Source organism: Eleutherodactylus coqui, chromosome 6 (genome assembly GCF_035609145.1).
Source record: "Eleutherodactylus coqui strain aEleCoq1 chromosome 6, aEleCoq1.hap1, whole genome shotgun sequence".
NCBI lineage: Eukaryota > Metazoa > Chordata > Amphibia > Anura > Eleutherodactylidae > Eleutherodactylus > Eleutherodactylus coqui.
In genome coordinates, this window is record NC_089842.1 from 214,938,990 (window position 1) to 214,962,266 (window position 23,277).

At 44.8% G+C, this 23,277-nt stretch overlaps 1 protein-coding gene across 3 annotated transcripts in view; it reads left to right on the top strand.

The window, feature by feature from the left end:
* Nucleotides 1-265: 265 nt before the first annotated feature.
* FSIP1 (fibrous sheath interacting protein 1) overlaps nucleotides 266-23,277 on the top strand; it is a 78,664-nt gene continuing 55,652 nt past the window's right edge. For 2 of the 3 annotated variants that reach the window (XM_066608702.1, XM_066608701.1), the window contains exons 1-6: nucleotides 266-350; nucleotides 6,144-6,339; nucleotides 6,799-6,931; nucleotides 9,012-9,113; nucleotides 13,909-14,078; nucleotides 18,774-18,867. In XM_066608702.1, coding sequence (XP_066464799.1) covers nucleotides 6,175-6,339; nucleotides 6,799-6,931; nucleotides 9,012-9,113; nucleotides 13,909-14,078; nucleotides 18,774-18,867 — 664 coding nt within the window. In that variant the 5' untranslated portion in view covers nucleotides 266-350; nucleotides 6,144-6,174. The remainder of the gene's footprint in view (nucleotides 351-6,143; nucleotides 6,340-6,798; nucleotides 6,932-9,011; nucleotides 9,114-13,908; nucleotides 14,079-18,773; nucleotides 18,868-23,277) is intronic. The other variant, XM_066608703.1, reaches the window with a different exon arrangement.

Here is a 23,277-nt window from a genome sequence, read left to right on the forward strand (position 1 = left end):
TTTAGTACATTATATGCGCCTCACAAGGGTGCTGTGGGATATTTGGGGTGATTATGTATTTATTAATTGGTTTGTGAATAGTTTCAGTTCCTTTATTTAACGCTGGTATCAGATATTACTCAGCCACAGACAGCAGATAAGCAATGGATAGTCTACACGGGAAGTTACAGTTTAATGCCATGTAGTTGGTGGAAACGCGTTTCACAATTTGGAGCCTCGTCGGCCACTGTAGCTGATCACGTGATCTCGTTCACTGAGCGGAGAGAGATGGTAACCTAGCAACCGCGGACGCTGCAGACAAAGCTGTGATGGAGAGCTGCGATCGATAAACAGAGGAGGTCGTGCACCGTGTACGTATCGTATCTAGTCCTGCTGATGGCAGGCGGACCGCAAGTCCCAGGAGTAGCCGGCACAACACGTAGCAGACGTCCCCGGGGTTATACACTGCCAGCGGCCCGCATCATTACTGGCTGCGGTGTGTGATGAGCGATCTGTTGTCATCACGTGACAGAAGACACACACACACACACACATATATATATATGTGTGTATATATATTCATTATCAATACCAATCCTGCCCCTAGAGGTAGCTGTCTTTTTGCTGTATACGGCCTCCCTCACACAGATGTTTTTTTCAGCATTTTGCGCTGCACTTTCACCGCCGCCGCAGCACTACCGCTGTCAGAGGCTGCCACTGTTTTCAGTAAAGCCTCTCAGACAGCCGCTCGATTGCAGCGCAGGAATCTGTTCTGTTTTTTGGGCGTTTAGCGCTCCTCATCAATAATGAGTACTAAAAGCATCGCTGCGGCCGAAAACAAAGTAAAACGTGACAAAGTGCCGCAATTTAAATCGCAGTACTTTGCTGCGTTCATGTGTGAGGGAGGCCTGACCCGGCATGCGGTTCGATCAATATGTAAATGCTGAGAGTTGTGGTGATCAGATGAACGGTCTTGTCAACTGAGGCCCTAAAAGTGGTTCCCCTCTTGGCCTATAAGAGGCTCTCGGAGGCTCCTTGTGTGTAGTGACCTCTTCTTACTCTTCTGTAGATCTTGTTGACGACTTGACGCCTCTACGACGCAGAGAAGAGATTTCACCCCGTTACCAGAGTCTGAGAGGGGGCGCATTATAGGAATGTGACAGTCTGGATGGTCATATCCATGTATTGTCCCCCACCAGCCGTTCTGACCAGACTCTTAGGAGGTGTTGGGACAAGTGGATGTGTGGGGGCACACAAGGTGACTGGGCTCAGGACGCCCCCTACAGACCACCAGTAGAGAGGAGCGTCTGACCAGACTGTTAGGAGGTGTTGGGACCAGTGGATGTGTGAGGGCATACAAGCTGACCGAGGTCAGGATGCCCCCTACAGACCACCAGTAGAGAGAAGCATCTGTCCAGACTGTTAGGAGGTGTTGGGACCAGTGGATGTGTGAGGGCACACAAGGTGACTGGGCTCAGGACGCCCCCTACAGACCACCAGCAGAGAGGAATGTCTGACCAGACTGTTAGGAGATGTTGGGACCAGTGGATGTGTGAGGGCATACAAGCTGACCGAGGTCAGGATGCCCCCTACAGACCACCAGTAGAGAGAAGCATCTGTCCAGACTGTTAGGAGGTGTTGGGACCAGTGGATGTGTGAGGGCACACAAGGTGACCGGGCTCAGGACGCCCCCTACAGACCACCAGTAGAGAGGAGCGTCTGACCAGACTGTTGGGACCAGTAGATGTGTGAGGGCACACAAGGTGACCGGGCTCAAGACACCCCGACAGACCACCAGTAGAGAGGAGCGTCTGACCAGACTGCTGGGACCAGTAGATGTGTGAGGGCACACAAGGTGACTGGGCTCAGGACCCCCCTACAGACCACCAGTAGAGAGGAGCGTCTGACCAGACTCTTGGGACCAGTAGATGTGTGAGGACACACAAGGTGACCGGGCTCAGGACGCCCCCTACATACCACCAGTAGAGAGGAATGTCTGACCAGACTGTTAGGAGATGTTGGGACCAGTGGATGTGTGAGGGCATACAAGCTGACCGAGGTCAGGATGCCCCCTACAGACCACCAGTAGAGAGAAGCATCTGTCCAGACTGTTAGGAGGTGTTGGGACCAGTGGATGTGTGAGGGCACACAAGGTGACCGGGCTCAGGACGCCCCCTACAGACCACCAGTAGAGAGGAGCGTCTGACCAGACTGTTGGGACCAGTAGATGTGTGAGGGCACACAAGGTGACCGGGCTCAAGACACCCCGACAGACCACCAGTAGAGAGGAGCGTCTGACCAGACTCTTGGGACCAGTAGATGTGTAAGGACACACAAGGTGACCGGGCTCAGGACGCCCCCTACAGACCACCAGTAGAGAGGAGCGTCTGACCAGACTGCTGGGACCAGTAGATGTGTGAGGGCATACAAGGTGACTGGGCTCAGGATCCCCGACAGACCACCAGTTGAGAGGAGCGTCTGATTGTCCGACAAGAATGAGCAGCTTCAACTGTTTCATTGTCCATTATCCAAAGACAGGGATAATGACAAAGACATCGTTACACTGTGTCTGTCAGAACCATTTCCATGTGCTTGACTGAAGGACATTTGCTCTCACAGCACCCATTACATGTACGGCCTGTGACCCCCCACACCGTCGCCTCTGTTTGCAGAGGTATCGTGAATGACAGAAATGGACTGCTATAGAGTGGAATGGGGTTGTCTTCATCGATGAATCTAGGCTTAGTTCAGGCGCTGACAACGGCCTTGTTCGTGTCCGGAGACCTAGGGGAGAGCGCCTCAATCCTGCCTTTGCTGTGGAGCGGCACACTGCCCCCTGCTGGTGTGATGGTCTGGGGGGCTATCACATACCACAGTTGATCACCCCTAGTAGTGATATGAGGGACAATGACAGCTCGGCGATATGTTCAGGACATCCTGCAGCCACATGTGTTCCTCTCATGGCGGCTTCCAAGAGGCAGCAGGATAATGCTCGGCCGCACACACAAGGGGGTCACAGGAGCCCCCACAACATTGTCACACTTCAATCGCCTGACGGTTCACCAGATTTATCACAAATAGAACATGTATTGCACCATCTGGGACACAATCATTGGCAGTACAACAGGGTACTAGAGCCACCATGCCGCCCTTATCACATCTTGTATCCAAGCTAGAGGCGGTACAACAGGGTACTAGAGCCTCCATGCCTACCAGATTCACATCTTGTATCCAAGCAAGAGATGGTACAACAGGGTACTAGAGCCTCCATGCCTGCCTGTATCACATCTTGTATCCAAGCTAGAGGCGGTACAACAGGGTACTAGAGCATCCATGCTCACCTGTATGACATCTTGTATCCAAGCTAGAGGCAGTACAGTAGGGTACTAGAGTCTCCATGCCCGCCTGTATCACATCTTGTATCCAAGCTAGAGGGGGTACAACAGGGCACTAGAGCCTCCCTACAAGGGGTCAGTTTTACACAATAAATTCTGCTTTTGCTCTGATATGTAATCACTTCTATCAACGTTACAATCACACAGAGAAAGTTTTATCTGATTCCAACAACTTCTTGGGGAGGGATTGTTTTGATAAAGAGTGTTTAGATGTGTGTATATATATATATATATATATATATATATCTCCATATACTATAATCTGTAAACTGCAACCTGCTGAGCTCACGTGACAGAAGGTTTTATATGAATATATCCATATACTGTGATTTAGTGTGCGGTGCTGTTTAGTAGATGCTACGTGTGATGCCACATTCTGGCAGTTAGTAAATGTTCCATAATGTGACAGTGACTTCTATTGGAATACCTATCCTGTACAAGTTTTGCTGGCATCATGCGCACGGCGGGTCACACATGTTGCATGGCTCCAGCACACGGGTTGTGTCATCGCTTCTGCTGCATCCAGTCTTTCCCCTTATATCTCTTTTGTCATCTTTAATCATTACTTTCTAAATCCGGCACAGGCACAGACTAGTACTCCGCTCAAATCTCATCCCAACGGAGATCAGGGAATCCTCTGATCTCTGCCATTTAATCCCTTGCATGCATGTGTGCCCCATTGTAAGCATGGCAGGGATGCCCCATCATGCGATTGCTGCTCATCCCCATTCTCAAGATAAGCCATCCTTATCAGATCAGTAGGGAGGATTCAGATGTCCAGGATCCCATTGATCAACTCTTCACCAGAGCTGCTGTCAACCAGAAATAGCACAGCTCTGTACACTGTGTAGTGGTGTGGAATGGGACTACAAGCTCATTTACATAGGACTTAATGTACAGTAGCATTCGTGGCCTCTGCACAGCGCACAGAGCTGTACTGTTTTCCGCTGACAGCAGCTCTAGTGAATAGTTGATCAATGGGGTCCTGGAAGTTGGAACCCTACTGATCTGATATTAAGGGCCTATCCTGAGAATAGATCATCAGTAGCATACCCCTGGAACACCCCTTTAACCATATCATACACAGGGTAGTGGACTAGAATTTAATTTTGATATATGTGTGTGTGTGTGTAGAGGTTATGTATATATTAGATGGTAGAGGTTATGTATGTATTAGATGGCAGTGGTTATGTATGTATTAGATGGCAGTGGTTATGTATTTATTAGATGGCAGTGGATATGTATCTATCAGATGGCAGTGGTTATGTATGTATTAGATGGCAGTGGTTATGTATTTATTAGATGGTAGAGGTTATGTATCTATTAGATGACAGTGGTTATGTATGTATTAGATGGCAGGGGTTATGTATGTATTAGATGGCAGTGGTTATGTATGTATTAGATGGCAGTGGTTATGTATTTATTAGATGGCAGTGGATATGTATCTATTAGATGGCAGTGGTTATGTATGTATTAGATGGCAGTGGTTATGTATTTATTAGATGGTAGAGGTTATGTATCTATTAGATGACAGTGGTTATGTATGTATTAGATGGCAGGGGTTATGTATGTATTAGATGGCAGGGGTTATGTATGTATTAGATGGCAGGGGTTATGTATGTATTAGATGGCAGGGGTTATGTATCTATTAGATGACAGTGGTTATGTATGTATTAGATGGCAGGGGTTATGTATGTATTAGATGGCAGGGGTTATGTATGTATTAGATGGTAGAGGTTATGTATGTATTAGATGGCAGGGGTTATGTATGTATTAGATGGCAGTGGTTATGTATTTATTAGATGGCAGTGGTTATGTATCTATTAGATGGTAGTGGTTATGTAAGTATTAGATGGCAGTGGTTATGTATTTATTAGATGGTAGAGGTTATGTATCTATTAGATGACAGTGGTTATGTATGTATTAGATGGCAGGGGTTATGTATGTATTAGATGGCAGGGGTTATGTATGTATTAGATGGTAGAGGTTATGTATGTATTAGATGGCAGGGGTTATGTATGTATTAGATGGCAGTGGTTATGTATGTATTAGATGGCAGTGGTTATGTATTTATTAGATGGCAGTGGTTATGTATCTATTAGATGGTAGTGGTTATGTAAGTATTAGATGGCAGTGGTTATGTATGTATTAGATGGCAGTGGTTATGTAAGTATTAGATGGTAGAGGTTATGTATGTATTAGATGGCAGTGGTTATGTATCTATTAGATGGCAGTGGTTATGTATGTATTAGATGGCAGTGGTTATGTATCTATTAGATGGCAGTGGTTATGCATCTATTAGATGGCAGTGGTTATGTATGTATTAGATGGCAGTGATTATGTATGTATTAGATGGCAGTGGTTATGTATGTATTAGATGGCAGTGGTTATGTATGTATTAGATGGCAGTGGTTATGTATCTATTAGATGGTACAGGTTATGTATGTATTAGATGGTACAGGTTATGTATCTATTAGATGGTAGAGGTTATGTATCTGTTAGATGGCAGTGGTTATGTATGTATTAGATGGCAGGGGTTATCTATGTATTAGATGGCAGTGGTTATGTATGTATTAGATGGTACAGGTTATGTATCTATTAGATGGTAGAGGTTATGTATGTATTAGATGGCAGTGGTTATGTATGTATTAGATGGCAGGGGTTATCTATGTATTAGATGGCAGTGGTTATGTATGTATTAGATGGCAGTGGTTATGTATGTATCTGAAGTTTGGGGTTTGCACTTCATCTGAAATGTTTTTGTTTTAGTTCAGAACAATCAGTTCTCAGCTTTCTGAAGATGGATATTATGAAGGGAAGTTTGGATGACATTTCCAGACCTGCCACGGTGTCTCGTTCCCGTCCTGGAAGTCGCTTGTTAAGTTCATTCCAAGTGGATAAACAAAAAGTGAACTCATCACTGTGTTCTCTGGAAGTGTTGACTCCGGAGCCTGGAATATCACAGGTATAATATGATGCTTTAGTTAAAGTATCTTAGGGTTCATTTAGGGCTCACGAGGCAAAGCCATGTGCATGAAACCTGCACTCCTGAGCCCCGTGATGTAGTTGTGAACCGTAGACGGTACTGTGTTTCTACATTATGATGCCCCTGTAGGGTGCCATATTCCTCCCTAGATGCATTACCTCCATTGTATCTGTATGGCCAGAAATGAAGCAAGCCACAATTTAGTGTTGAAAAACATCAACACATTTCAGAGTCTACTTTCATTCCCCGGGGTGTCATTTCCCCTCTTGTCATCATTCAGTGCCACAAGGCTCTTTCTATGTAAACAGTAAGGTCAAGGTGAACATGTTGTGGAGAGTTAATGAACCCCCTCCCAACGTTTGTAGGAGGGGGCATAAATGGGGTGCAGTATCCAATGAATGTTCATATATTAATGCTAGGATGTCTTCTGATAAACAGTGGGATCTTACTGTGACTTCAGATGATAAACCAGATACGTCTCCTGCCCTCTGCTCGGAAGATGCTGGTGGTGAGAAGACCTCACAGAGTTATACAAGGATCAGTATTGAAGTCTGCCAAGAAAAAATTCAAGGTAAGATGACTGAACAGCCAGAAGATCTAGGTAGACATCACATATCTCCACTATTCTTCCATTCTTCTCAGAATTGAGTTAAAGAGGTCTTCCATCTCGGGAATCCCATTCCAGTGTGTCACAGCTACAAAACTAAAACACTCACCAATTACATGTGTCAAAAATGTCCCTTCTCTTGAAAAGCTTAGTCTTCTTTGCAATTGTTTAGTTGTTTACCGCTCGTTGATAGGGGGATCATTGCATATGGAGTTAGCAGTGCACAAGCGCTGGCCATCTCCGCTCCGTAGCAGAGGTGGTCGGTTCTCCTATCAATGAATAGTAAACAACTACAAAGAAGACTAAAGCTTTTCAAGAAAACGGGGCATTTTTGACACATTGGTGAGTGCTTTAGTTTCATATCAGCAGCACATTGAACACAAATGACTTATAACTATGTGTCTGCTGTATTATTTCAGTACTATTAGCCATAATGGACAAATTTCCTTTCACCTGCTTTACTACCTTGTACACATAGATGCCCCATCGATACTCAGTAAGGGAGACAGGCTTAAAACCGCAACTCCCAGTCATTGTTACAAGGCTTGTATAAAGAATCTAACATTGACTTGCAGGATTGCTGCCTTCCAATAGGTGGCGCTGCAGAGGTATTGTTCCATCGCCTGTATTTGCATATTACCCAGAGGAGCATGAATATAAGTCACCTCACTCACTCACCTTCTAGTTGCCCTCCCTATGGAGAAAAGATAATGTTTCTGACCGAGGCTTAAAAGCTTAATGTTTGAGCAGTATTAGTGGCAACAGCAACATGGCCTTACCAAATAGGCAGAACTACATGTCAACCCTGGGGCATTCTGAAGGCCCTGAGCTGCCATGACAACCAAATGGCACTTTGCGCTCTCATCGTGGGGGTACTGTTTGGGCCCCCCGAACTTTGATCAGGGCATTTAAAGAGTTAACTGCTGTGATCAGCCTCAGCGCTCATCCTTGCTGTTGCTGGCAGATGTGATTGCTGGCTTTCGTTCCCATTTTCAGCTGTCCAAGGTGGCCCATGCAATCTTCCGTATGCCTAATCCCCACAATGCATTGGTAGTATTAGTCTACCAGTGCACTATACCTGCTGTCTGATTGGCCAGTTTTGCTCCTGTGATCAGCACTGACCAATCAGAGAGCAGTGCACAGTTTGTGTTAGCTAGATAGAAAATCGTACTGTCTTGGACGGGCAAAAACTGGCATCAGAATGGTGGATCAGACAGATGGCAGGGAAGAACAAATACAAATATACTCTCAATTCCTAGACAGAATTTTGTCCTGAAACTGAAGGGTTGCTTTAAATGGTGGTTGTCCAGTCATAAATTATTGATGACCTGGGCTGAGGACAAGCCACCAATAGTAAATCAGTGAGGCTTTGCAGCCTGGAGCACCCTCTAATTAGCTGTTCACTGGGCTGAATCCTGCAGGAAGCGCACAGCTCTGTTGTTGCTACAGTGGCCAGTCTTGGTATTGCAAGCAAAGTTTCCATTGAAGTGAATGGGAGACAGCTGCAATACCAAGTTGGGTCTCTGCAGTAGGAATGGAGTGGTCTTCTTGCTGCAGAAAATTAGCTCAGTGCACGAACACAGCGGCCCGGCAAACAGCTAATTAGCATGGTTCCTTGACAGCAGCCCCTCACTGATCTACTATTGGTGATCATTTCTAAGAGTAGTTTACAACTGCTCTACTCTGGCCCTGTCTACTTTAGCACTTTTACAATGCAGCATTCCTGCATTTGCTTTGATCAAAGGGTTAACCCTTTCCAATCCACTGTCTGACCTCTGAAGACATTATGATTTAAGGCTGTACATCTCCAATGTTGGAAGACGTCCGTCAGGGTTCTCGTACTGTATATTGCCAGCCTCTCTGCTGTCAGAGCCTATCCAACGTGTCACTTCATGCAGTACTGACTTTAACCAGCATATAGCGCTGTTGTATAACGGCAGAAAAAGAGTAAGCCCCCCCTAGAAAAACCAGGATACTAATTGGATTGGAAAGGGTTAAAGGTGTTTTGTATAAAAATGTAACTACTTTAAATGTGCTACTTTAGATTCTCATTTAGGAAATAAAGAATGTAAAGATGAATTCCAAGACATTTCAGCTGTAGAAGATCGTGAAGCAGATGGGAAAACTGGAGATGATTGTATAGAAGGTAACTAGAAGAATCCGGGTTGTGAATATCTGTGCAATGTGACATACTTATCCACATAGTGAAGACATCTGGGAACTTCTGAACACATCGCACATGATAGCATTTCTATTAGATTTAATAACTCATCAAATAAAATATTCCCACTTGGCTCTTAAAAAAAAAAAAGAATTCTAAAAGTTGTGATTGAATGATGGAAGAAACCATTTTCTAATAAGATGTCTGGCAGTGAGTTCTCAGAAGAAAGTCTTTCATACTTGTCTAATAGTATGCAGTCAATGTGCTCCATATAGAACATGTGTGCAGCACATGGCTTCTCCTTATACGTGGTACCAAATCGGAATATCTGCAATAAACTACAAACAAAGGAATCCGGATTGTTTCCAGCACCTAGCAGACTGGGCTTCAGCTAATTATGTATGGTGATCACTATAGACTACAGGAGCGGCATGGCCCGACTTGTGAAATCCTTTATTTCCTTAAAAGGGGTATTCCCATCTTGGTTTTTCATGGTGGAGATGGGAAAACCTAGAAACTGTGGTCCGACCACTTTTTTATAGCTCTCATTGAAGTGAATGGGAGCCACGGAAACCCATGGAGACGCTGTGCTACACTGCGTCCATATCTCCCATTCGCTTCAGGCCTCCTGCACACCGGCAGATTTGCATTGCAAAATCTTGAGCGGGATTCCGCCTCCAGATTCTGCAGCAAATCCAGCCCATGGCATGCTATGACAATACACGATTTCCTGCCCACAAACGGAAATCGATTGTGATTTTTCGCTCGCAAGGGAGAAATTGCAGTATACTGCGATTTTGTGCGGGCTACGCACGGCCGGGTTCCATTGAAGTCAATAGAAGCCGTCCGTCCCTCGGCCATTCTGTAATCACCATTGCAGTATGGTCGCAAGAGCTGCGTCATCGCCATAGGCACACTGGCCACTACATCCACAGCAGAGGACGAGATGGCGGAGGGGTACGCTGGGGTCACCGGCTGGGCACCGAGTCGAACTCTGCTGCGGGAATCTCGCATGCAGGGTCCGACCCACCCGTGTGCAGGCGGCCTCAACGAGAGCTGTGAAAATCCAAGATGAGAATACCCCTTTAAGGCTTTATTCACACACTGCCCATCTGATGCATTAGTTTACAATGCATCAGTTCAGATGGGCATATTCACGTGGCGTAAAAAGCGCCCAGCTGGCCAAGATGGCGCATACGGTGTGCATTTTCGACGGGCACTTTTACACCAGCCAGGAAAGATAGTTCAGGAACTATCGTTCGGGGGGAATTCGGCGGTGGCTCCCATAGACTCCTATGGGAGCCTATGGTAGCTGCCGCAGCAGGGAGGTGGGAGGGAGTTTAGCAGTGTGTCTGCTAACATCCCACCCACTTCCCTCCTCCTCTCCACCCCTTACCGGCTGCCAGCAATAGAAGGGGGCGGGAGCTTAGCACACTAGCTCCCGCCCCCCTCCCCTTGCTGAGAGCCAGTGAGGGGGCGGAAAGGGGGAGGCAGTTTAGCAGAGCGTATATGCGTCGGATCCGGGCCATCTGAATGGGCGTACAAACGGCAGATTTGTGCAACCGTTCACGCGATTTTTGGTCACGCTGTTGCCGTGACACGGCCAACCGAAAATCGCTACGCTCATGTGAAAAAGCCCTAACTTCTAGATCTTTTTAAATTTTCCAGTGCCCCACCCATGTGAGCCTTTTTGGTTTTGTTGTTTTTTGAAGGGCGAGTTGTGTGTTTTAGTGGTAGCATTAAAAGTGCCACATAGAAATGTTTAAAAGTTTTTCAATGCTTTAAGTGGGGGAAATGAAAAAAAAAAAACAATTGCGGCAATTTTTGGCAGGTTTAGTTTTTACAACATATATGTTATGATAAAAATATGATAACTTTACCTGTGGGTCAGTATGAGTACGATGATACTAAATTTATATAGGTTTTTTTTGGTTGTTCTATTTAAAAAAGGAAACTTTTTAAAAACTATTTTGTATCGCCAACTTCTGGTCCCCATAACTTTTTTTTTCCTCGTTGTGTGAGGGCTTCTTTACTGCAGGGTGAATTGTAGTTTCTATTGGTACCATTTTGGGGCACATGCCTTTTGATCAGATTTTATTATGTTTCTTTCTTGGAGACTGGGTGGCCAAAAATGAGAATTTCTGGCACTTTGTATTTTTTCTGTTGGAATTCACTGTGCAGGATAAATAATTTATTATTTTACTGGATCAACCTTTTATGGACATGGCCGATTTGTTTAATTTTTTATGTTAATAATGGAAAAAGCTTTTTTTTAATCTTTTAATATTTTTGTAATAATTAAGTGATTTTTTTACTTTACTTTTAGTCCCCATTGGGTTTTATTCTAGCAGTTGGTGGTTGTTCAAGCAGTCAAACCCAAACAGATCTAACATTTTTCATATGTTCTAGTGCTTAGGTGAGGAAAGTCTCTGGTTAAAATAACACTTTAAGGGTTTATTCACGCGTGCGTATATCAGCTGGCGTTTCTACGGCCGGACGATATATATGCAACCATCCGATGCACGGGCTCGGCATATATGCCGTTGGGCGGGTGGAGACAGCTTATCTCTGCTCCTTCCCTCCCCCTCACTGCCTCACCTCCTCTCTCCTCCCCTCTGGCTGTTTGCAATGGGAGGGGGCAGGAGTAGAGCGAACCTCCAGCCCCTTGCCCGCAGCCTGCAATGAAAGGAGGCAGTTGTTTGCAATAGGAGGCGGCAGGGCTAACCTCCGCCCCCGCCGCCTCCTATTGCAAACAACTGGAGGGGAGGAGAGCAGGGGTAGGGAGCTTAGCAGTCACACTGCCACCTCCGGCTGCTGTCATTGGCTCCTATAAGAGTCTACGGCAGCGGCTGTAGTCCGGCCAATAAGTTCCAGGACTATCCTTCCTGCCTGACATAAAAGTGCCCGGCCAGGTGATTACGGCTGTGTGATCTGATGCATTCACACGGGCGAGCGTAATATTAGTCCCAGAAACTCAGACCGATATTGCACTCTTAATCTTGCAATTGTGGGTACAAGCGCAATGTACTTGCGTTTTTTATGCACGTGAAAATAATCGCTAGTGCTTCCAGTAATTTCAATAGTAAAAGTTGCAGTTACATAGGAAAAAATTGGCGATTCCTTTCGAGGAATTGTCCAAAAATCGAACATACAGCAATTTTTCAATCTCACAGCATTACTGCAATTGAGATATCGCTCATGTGAATGAACTAGCTGATATACCCGGCTTCGCCCGAGTTAATTTGGTACCCGTGTTTATCTGGTGTTCACACGGAAAATCTTATGTAGTCGTGGTTACTTTAGAGATACCGGAAAAACATATGTTCACCATTTTGCATAGTTCTCTGCGTTACCTAGGAAACACCACGGAAGGTAACCATACGACGTTTCCTTTATATAAAATGACATCAGGAAGTGAGAGAATTATATTTCATACGTAAAATTTGGACACTAATTCTTTTGCGCATAGAATTGAACAATCGAGTTGGGACCCATTAGCTTTTCATATTTATGACATAATCAATGCCCTGCCAAATTTCATGTTTCTATGACACCAAGAAGTGAGAGAATTAGATTCCATACGTAAAATTTGGACGCTAATTCTTTTGCGCTAGAATTGAATAATCGAGTTGGGACCCATTAACCTTTCCTATTTATGACATATTCAATGCTTATGGCAAATTTAATGTTTCTATGACTTTGGGGAGTGAGAGATTTAGATTATGTACGTAAAATTTGGACGCTAATTCTTTTGCGCATAGAATTGAATAATGGAGTTGGGACCCATTAGCTTTTCCTATTTATGACATAATCAATGCTCGTGCCAAATTTCACGTTTCTATGACACCGGAAAGTGAGAAAATTACATTCCGTACGTAAAAGTTGGACGCTAATTCTTTTGCGCTAGAATTGAATAATCGAGTTGGGACCCAATTACTTTTCCTATTTTGGAGATAATCTATGCTTGTGCCAAAATTCATGTTTCTACGACATCGGGAAGTTGGAGAACTTTTGGCGAGTCAGTCAGTCAGTCAGTCAGTGAGGGCTTTCGTCTTCATATATATATAGATACATTGAAATCTCTATCAGACGGAACTCGTGTGTGAAATTTGCCCATGTAAATGCATCCTTAGGCCCCCTTCACATGGGTATAGTTTCTTGTGTATTTGCACGCACAATATGCAAAGAATACAACCCATTGATTTCAATGGTCTTGTTCACATTTGCGTATTTTTCCTGTGCATTTCAGTCATTCAAAAAAAAAAAAAAACAGTATGCCCCATTTTCCTGCACATTTGTGCACCCAAATTCCACATAGAAGTCAATTGAGATGTGCAAATGCACGTGCAATACGCTAGGAGATGAGTGCAACACTGCGCAATTGCGCAAGAAAAAAAACCACATCTGGAACTCACTAATTAGACATTTCAATCGGTTCATCTTTGTTTGCCGCAGCAAATGAACATGAAAAAGTACAGTAAAATTCACCGATGCACACGCAAAAAAACATTATTCATTCCGCAAATACGCAGCGTTCAGGCGCGTGCAAATGCGTGTACACTGGTGAAAAGGGCCTTAGGAATAGTTTTTGAGAAACAGACAAAATGTGTTTGGACTGTTGCATATCGGAGCCCATTTGTCCGTGCAGGAGAAAAGTTGGTGAGAGAGGGCAATAGAGGGCAACATGGGTGCTAGATCTCACTGCTGGAACGTGGACTGTAAGGAGCCAATAACAGCACACTTTGAGCCAACGTGACTTTATATCTGTGTATTTTGGCAGGCTCCACTGAGCAATCTCAGAGTGCAGAAGACAAGATTGATCCAAAACTGGAAAAGGCCATTAAGAAGATGAAAGCTCTGGATGAAATCTTACTGAAAAAGGTGGCGAAGGAGAAAGAGGTTAAAGCTCAAGGTCTGGAGATCCGAAGACAACTGTGGGGAGAACTCCAGGTAGTGAAATGTGGCTGAGTAACACTAATCTATAGACTATACTTGTCCCCAAAAACAACATGGCAGAGTACTGGAAGTAGTCGGGGATTTGGAAAATAGCTTATGCCCATCTCGGCTATTCAAGTTAGCAGAAAGGAGAAGAAGAGAACATAGCAGCCATGACCTGAAGAAGCATGCTAGTTGGCTGGAGGGGCATTTAGTGACCCTTCTGCCCCATAGCTCAGTTTCGATAAGGCACGTAAAGTTGTCTGAATCTACATGGAGCCTTCATTTTTTGCCTGGAATGCCTCGGGCCCTTCAATCGTATTAAGTAACCGCTCGTGCACCACTTGTTAATTTAATGATGTGAACAGTATGACACAAGCCTGTCTGAAGACCTCTCCACAGGACAAGAGGATTTGGCCTAGTTGAGAGGGCGAGCTGCTGTCATACTGCTGAGCTCATTATATCCTGCTAATTAGTGCTGATGGAGAGGTACGCTAAGGGCAAGGAGGAAGCAGATATTCCGGACAGCTCTTCAAATGTTACCCTTTGTTTTCTGGTGATATAAATGACATATAGGAGGGTTTTCTAATGATATGTTTTGTGTTCATATTAATTAGGTACTCACATGCACCATGTGTCCTAGGGGGAGTAAATCCAGGAGAGTCACTCTAGATTACAGACTAAATAACAGCATGCAGTGCCAATCAGCTGCTTCTAAGGCCAGCGGGATAATGTTGTGTATGTAGTGACGCATGTTATCGCATGGCACTGGCATGATATTACCACTTTACAAAGAAATAGTGTCCATCGTATAAAATATGCAGCTCATTTCATAGAAAGCATGCCTGGAGTTGGAAAAAGTTGGGCATTCTTGGGCAAATCACCGAAGGGGGTAACAGATGATCATTTTCGATTTTTTACAAAACATTGCATATTTGTTGGTTAGTAGAATAGATTTAAAATCTCAATTTCTTAATTTTATCGGTTCATGGGGTCAAGACATACAGGGGGGTCAATTTTGTGAAGGTCAACGAGAACCATTATTTTTTATGTCATATATCGGAAACTATCGGGTGTAGGAAGATGTACCAGGTGTCATTCTCATTGTAATAATGTAGATTTACAATATATTTTTCCTAACACTGTCATTCCAATTAAAGTTTATGTAAAATTAGAACAAACATTTCAACTTTATTTTTTAGAACTGAGCCACTCCGATATAGGAATTTTCAAAATTTATGGTTCTCATTGACCTTCGGAAAATTGCCCTTTATATTTCTTGACCACGTGACCCGATAGGTTTGAGAATTGAGATTTTTTATATACATTTGAATTTATTCACATTGGTTTCTAATTAGAGATGAGCGAATATACTTGTTTCGAGTAATTACTCGATCGAGCGCCGCGATTTTCGAGTACTTCCGTACTCGGGTGAAAAGATTCAGGGGGCGCCGAGGGGAAGTCCTCTCTCTCTCCCTCTCCCCCCCCCCCCACTCCCAGCTGCAACCCCTCACTCACCCACGGCGCCCTCCGAATCTTTTCGCCCGAGTATGGAAGTACTCGAAAATCGCGGCGCTCGGGCGAAAAAGGGGCGTGGCCGAGTAGGTTCGCTCATCTCTATTTCCAATGCATCCTTTCAGATGGGGCGTTTTTCCAATGCGTAAAAATGGCTGGACAGCAAAGATAGCACATATGGTGCGCATTCCGGCCAGCCATTTTTACTTCTTTTAGTTCTGGACCTCTCTTTTCCCAGCCTGTCCCATAAACTCCTATTGGAGCCTATGAGAGCTGCCGGAGAAGGGAGGTGCGGGGGGGTTGGAGATTAGCACACTAGCTCCCGCTGCCTCCCATTACAACAGGCGGCAGAGGGCGGAGGGAAAGGGAAGGGAGTTTTGCAAAGCTAAACTTTCTCCCCCTTCCGACAGTTTTCTGGGCTCTGCGAATACTTGCCGCACCTGGGCCGTCTGAACAGGCACATAAATGGGAGACTTGGTCACGGCTGTCTCTCGTTCATGCGATTTTTGGCCACACTGCTACCGAAAATCGCAGCACCCGTGTGAAAGAAATCGTTTAGTCGTTCACATTTGCTGAATAAGTGAAGAGAGGGGCTGAACGAGTGCTGTTTAAACGGAACGATAAGGGAACGAGTCAGTGATGGTTTTCATATTTGCATAAAATGAATGACAAACGAAGAGCGAACGATTCTCGTTCGCCATTCAGTCGTTGACTCGTGTTTAGACCGAATGAATCGTTCACTTTTACTCATTTGAAAAACATTTTTAACGATAGTTGTTAGGTCTTAAAGCAACTAAACTAATAAGAGGCGGTGAGAACTTTGAGGTGGCCATTAGTATCAGACATATATCAGCGGAACCCTCTGCTTTCTGCAGGTCCGACCAGTCGTCTAATTTGTATGTGGACCACCTCATTCTCCCCTGATTCCACATTTTAGGTAGATAAGGATTAGAGATGAGCGAACACCAAAATGTTTGGGTGTTCGTTATTCGGAACGAACTTCCCGTGATGCTCGAGGGTTCGTTTCGAACAACGAACCCCATTGAAGTCAATGGGCGACCAGAACATTTTTGTATTTCGCCGATGCTCGCTAAGGTTTTCATGTGTGAAAATCTGGGCAATTCAGGAAAGTGATGGGAATGACACAGTGACGGATAGGGCAGGCGAGGGGCTACATGGTGGGCTGCATCTCAAGTTCACAGGTCCCACTATTAAGCCACAATAGCGGCAAGAGTGCCCCCCCCCCACTCCCCCACTGTCAGCATAAAGATCGTCCTCCTCTGGCACAGCTGTAACAGCTGTAGCAGAGAAGAGCGATGTTTGCCCATTGAATTCAATGGAGCGGCAATACAGCATGTTCCACTGAATGCAATGGGCTGCCGGCGATCGCAGGATGAATGGTCGGAAAGGGGTTAAATATATAACCCCTTTCCTGCAATTCATCCAGAAATGTGTTACACTAAAAATATATACCGGCGTATAAGGCGACCGGGCGTATAAGACGACCCCCCAACTGTCACCTTATACGCCGGCAATACAGTGGAGCAAAGAATAAAAAGCATTACTTACGTTTTTAGATGATCTGCGGCGCTCCTGCAGGCTGTCACTCCCTCCTGGTCCACGGCAGACAAGCTTTCTCTATGAAAGGCTTTAAATCCCTGCCTCCAGAAAGACACGTGCCTTCAGCCAATCACAGCCAATGACAATGATGTCATTGAATGGCTGTGATAGGCTGTGTTTCTGGAGGCGGGGATTTCTGAAGGCACGTGTGCTTCTGGAGGCAGGGATTTAAAGTCTTTCGTGGAGAAAGCAATACTCTGCCGTGGACCAGGAGGGAGTGACAGCCTGCAGGAGCGCCGCAGATCATCTAAAAACGTAAGTAATGATTTTTATTCTTTGCTCCACTGTATTACCGGCGTATAAGGTGACAGTTGGGGGGTCGTCTTATACGCCCTGTCGCCTTATACGCCGGTATATATTTTTAGTGTAACACATTTCTGGATGACTTGCAGGAAAGGGGTTATATATTTAACCCCTTTCCGACCATTCATCCTGCGATCGCCGGCAGCCCATTGCATTCAGTGGAACATGCTGTATTGCCGCTCCATTGAATTCAATGGGCAAACATCGTTCTTCTCTGCCACAGCTGTTACAGCTGTGCCAGAGAAGAAGGATTTGTCTTCTATATGTTCTCAATGGGGTCAGCGCTGCTGCCGCTGGCCCCATTGAGCGCATATAGAATGCATCCATAGCGAGCAGCGGGAGGGGCAGATTTCAATACTCGGGTGACACCTTATCTCCCCAGCCACTCACAGCAGGGGGGTGGTATAGGGCTTAAACGTTGCAGGGGGAAGTTGTAATGCCTTCCCTGTCTTTATATTGGCCAAAAAAAAGCGCTAACGTCTCAGGGAAGAAAGTTTAATTTACCAGAACACCGCATGGTGTTCGTTACGAATAACGAACATCCCAAACACCCTAATATTCGCACGAATATCAAGCTCGGACGAACGCGTTCGCTCATCTCTAATAAGGATTGGACTGTTTGAATTCAACTGTCCAATCTGCCTGAGCTTTCCAAGGGTACCTGCACACGTAGCGGAATCGGTGTGGATTTTCTGCTATAGAGTTCTGCACCAAAATCCTCAGCAAATTCCACAGTAAAACCTGTGTTAAAATCAACACCATTGTTGTGGATTTTGCCATGGAATTTGCTGCAGATTTGCAGCAGACATCATCCTTTCAATTGTTGGCAAAAATGTCTCAAATCCGCACCATATGTGAATTTTGCATGCAATGCGGAACCTGGCCACTGCAGTGGGAACAGAGCTGTCTGCTTCCTGCACCAGCCTAGTGAACAGATGATCAGCAGAGGTCCCAGGCAACAGACCCCTGCTAATCAACTACTGATGGCCTATCTGGAGGATAGGCTAGATATAGTCTACAACTGGACAACCCCTTGAATGATCTGTACAAAAACTCTGGCTGTTCCAGGTAAAGCGGTGCTCTGGCTAGCTGGCAAAAAAAAATTAATTTCCATAAAGGATAAGGACCCTGGTTGAATACGACGGCCATACGTTCCTTTTTCAGCTGTACTAAATGTAATTAGCTATGCCATTATTGCTATATCTCGTATAAAGGGACGCTGGGCTCATAAATGTTCACACTATTCTGGTATAATCTTTGTGCTTTGTCCAGCTCGTGTCTCAACAGTTCTCGGCACGGAGCCATGAAGAGAGCGTAAATACTAACAAATTTCTGGCGTTGACTCCGCACTTGGATGACCCTGAAGGTAAGCCATGTAATATTAAACCATACCTACAATCCAAGTTAAAAATCAGATTTAAAGGGGTTGCGATTGTTCTCAGTAAGAGAAGCCAAGTAATCTTCTAGATATGAGACTTTTTAATGGATAACAAAAATACATGATGTTATTGCAAGCTTTCGGACCTCTCAGGATCCTTCCTCAGGCATAATGAAACAGATTTGGATGGGACATATCTAAATACAAATGTACACACATGAAAAGGCACAGAAATCGGAGACTGATTTGTACTTAAAACAATACCAGAGAAAATGAGCAGAGAAATAAATACTTAATCAGTCCACTGGCAAGGAATGTGACAGTTTTATAATCTCTACATTGGTGCTAGAAAGTGACAGGCCTGTGTGTTATCTCTCCTTCAGACCTGCTCATAAGGGAAATGGAACAATACCTCTGCAGCGCCATCTGTTGGATGGCAGCATTCCTTCAAAATAATGTATGACTTTTTACCAAATCTTTATAACAATGATTGGGAGAAGGGTTCTCCCCTACCCTCCGGGAAGAGACAGTGCCACAAGGGGTTGTTTTACCACAGCCTATCTGTGATCCAGCTGCCGTCCTCCCGAAGTGTGGGGCAGTGGAGGACACTCATGTGCATTGTTGGACATAGATGAGTTCAAGTGGTCAGCTATCTCCAGCGATCCTATTGAAGTATATGGAGCTGCACTTGTGCGTTCTCCTCTGTCCCTCAGTTTGGGAAGAGCCGTGGCTGGATTACAGATAATGGCAGTGTTGGGACAACCATTGTAATCCTAACTCCCTCTCCACTCCTCCCAAGGCCCAGGAAGCAGAGATGTAGGTTACTGTATGCAGGGACCTCATATTGGAGGGAACATGATTATGACTATGTATGATCATGCAATCCATAATTCCACGGATTTTGTGAAGAACAGTATATTCATCTTAACCCTTTGAGCTGGATGCTTATCTATCAGTTGTGTCCGGTCAGTTGTGTTTTGCCTTCGCCGGACACAATTGATGACATTTTTGAGCATTGTGTAGACTGGTCTGCTATCCAGAGGCCGATGTAAAAATGCTGTATGCAATGGTTTCCAGTTCAGCATCCAACATCACAATTGATGTCCTAAATCCCATGAACAATCCTGTAGAAACTATTAGATCATTCCCCCCAGCAATTTGGTACCATATTGATGAGATAAAATATCTGATGGCCAGAACATACGGGAACTCCACCTTAGGCCCAGTGTCCTCGGGCGGGTTTGATTAGCAGGATCAACGTCGGCAACCCACGTGGAAGATTCTCAAATCAAGCATAGGGATACATGGGCATCCACAAATGAAATAAAGCATGCAGATTTGGTGCGGGAAAAAAAAATCTCAGCATGCTCCATTTCAGTACAGATCCCCATTGGCGGCTTCCATTTAAGCCAATGGAAGCCATCCGATCCGCAGCCCGTCCGCAATTCAATTGCAGATTCTACGGGAAAGCCGAAGTTAAAAAAAAAAGTAAAAAAATACTCTGGCACTTCCGCACACCCGGATGGGTAAGTAGAAGACCCACAGTGTCCTCAGCTGCAGGCAGGGTCGGATTCCGCTGCGGGCTCCCGCATGCGGAATCCGATCTGCCCGTGAACATGAAGCCTCAATGTACATGCAAGCCTTTGTATGGTGGACCTAGAAAGTGGGAGTGTCTCCGTGATTGATGATAATGCCCCATTTACACGGGACGACTGTAAGCTAAACGATCTGCACGGCGGGTTATGTCACCGCTAGTTAGCGCTCATGCAGAGCATTTAGACAGGCAGAACACCACTGAGTATCGCTTACTTCTCGCTCAGCGCTTCACATTCTAGGTTGGTTGAAAGTGAGAAATGCTGTGCAAGCAATTCGGAAATATTGTGGTACATGGTATAAGCGCTCAAATGATCACAAGTCTTCTTAGGGAACTAAAAAAAAAAGTTAAAATAAGTCAACAAAAGTTATTTTTTGTTGTAAAAAAACAAAAAAAAGGATATTAAAACTTAACCCCCCCTTCAATTCCCCATATTATATATGTTAAAAACTGAAAAACAATTTTTTGGCATCACCACATACATAACAGTCCAATCTGTGAAATTAGCACAATATTTATCATTCATGGTGAATGTTGCCAGAAAATTCATTGACGACGGAATCACACTTTTTCGATCACCCTGTGCCCAAGAAAAAAATTGATTAAAAAGTGATCAAAAAGTCATATGTACCCCAAAATGGTACCAATAGAAACCCTAGGATGAAAAGAGGAAGCCCTCACACAACCTTATCTGGAGGTATCTGAAGTCTGGAAAAGCTATGATGGTCAGAAGATGGCGACAGAATATTTTTTAAAATATTTAGTTCTTTTAAAAGTAGTACAGCAAAGAAAAACAACTATATACATTTAGAATTGCCGTAATTGTATTGAGTGATCATGTAATTTTTTTGGTGCAGTGTGTATGCCGTAAAAAAAATACTCCCCAAATTTGGCAAAATTGCATTTTTTTCCTTCTTACTCCATTTAGAATCTTTTCAGTACATTATATGGAACATTAAATAGAACCATTGAAAAATACAACTCGTCCCGCAAAAAACGACCTTCAGACAGCTATTTTTTTGAAAATGGGGAGGAGAATCCAAAAATGAAAAAACAAACAGTGGCCACGTCTTATCAGCAGTTTATGGCCCTTTTACAAGGGACGATTATCGTTCAGATTCCTGCGCTCCTGCAGGAACTTGTACAATAATCATCCCGTGTAAACGCATGCAGCGACTGAACGAGAATTGTTCAATCCTTTAGTTTCTGCATGCAGAATACTGAATGACGTGCCGTTCAGTGCAGACAGCAGTCATTCACTTGTGGACGGAGAATGGAGACGGACGGAAGGACAACACTGCTCCGCCTCTGTGCCAGCAGCGCTGTGAGTAATACCAGTAACAGCACAGGAGCGAGCATCACTGGGCTGAGCGCCTTGCATCGTTTGCCTGACAGCTTGCCCCCTGTAAAAGGACTTGTGACCCTCTCCTGTCACAGAGACTGCTTTGCAAAATCCTTCTCTGGAGTGTGATAAGCAGCTGATAAGATAGGGTTATGGCGGGGTACATTTCCTGATGAATGCGCCATTAAACCCGCCTTTAAAACTCCCAATGTATGCAGATGTATGGCAGACTATTTCAAACATCATGCATAGGCTACCATGTTAAAATACCTATAACAGTCAGTATATGGTTTTTTTTTTTCAATGGCCAACTGGGTAAAGAATTATTAAAGGAGTTGTCCTACGTCTACTTCTGAAGCTGCAGCGTCTTCTCTGCTTGTCATAAGAGATGCTGGGGAATTGCAGTAACTTGTCTTGCTTCCTCATCACTTGCTCAGCATTTCCTCTGTACAGAAGATCCTGGAGTTCTAGAAGCAGCCAAATAATATTCTTCATGAGAAAATCCCTTTAAAGAACTTAAAGGGGGTTTCCAGGACTCATATATTGATGACCTGTACTAAGAATAGTGTCGATCCGACTCCTGGCACCACTGCTGATCGGTTAGTTGAAGTGGCTGCATTTATCAGGCAAGTGCTGTGACCTCTTCTCTGTATACCAGGCACAGCACCGCTTATTACTTAGTGGTGGCGCCCGGTATTGCAGCTCATTCCCACTCACTGAAATAGGACTGAGTTGCAGAAAGCCCATGTGACCAAGTGCTAGGGCTCGAACCTTGGAACTCCTGTGTTCCAGGCGGCGTCTTTCCCTGGTGAGCTGTTCAGCTGGAAAGCTCCCTTGCCTGACTTTGTCCAGTTCTTGCTCTTGCAAACCAGCTCCTGATTAGCTCCATCCCGCACGATTAGCCACACTATATAAACTTGGCCCTGTCCCAGCCTGTAGTCAGGATCCTCCTTTGCCTGCTCCTCCATCTACAAACAGCTGCTCTGTGTACTGACCTCTGGCTTCCCCCGACTCTGCTACCCGCCTGCTCCTCTTGCACTGTAAACCGATACTAACCATGTACTGACCTCTGGCTTTCCCTGACCATGCTATCGATCCACACCAGTTACGACAAAGACTCCAATGCTGAACCAGAATGGATGTGATGTTATAGGACAAGAAAGAGGACTCGAGGCGTAACTTGAAGCTGTTAGGACCCAATGCAATATCTGTAAAAGGGCCACCAACTATAATTCTTCATTCATAGTACTTGTCACCTTACATAAGAAAAAGAGATGTTATGGGCCCTCAAAGACTCTAGGGCCCAGCTGTGACCACATCCTCTGAACCCTTTGTAGTTATTTCCCTGAAGAGGATGCAATGCTTGGGGCATCTTCAAACAGCTGAAATGTAGTGATCGGCAAGTGTGTCAAACGTTTCCCTAGTGTGGCCCTTTAACGTTGAGGGGTCAGAAGTATAGCTT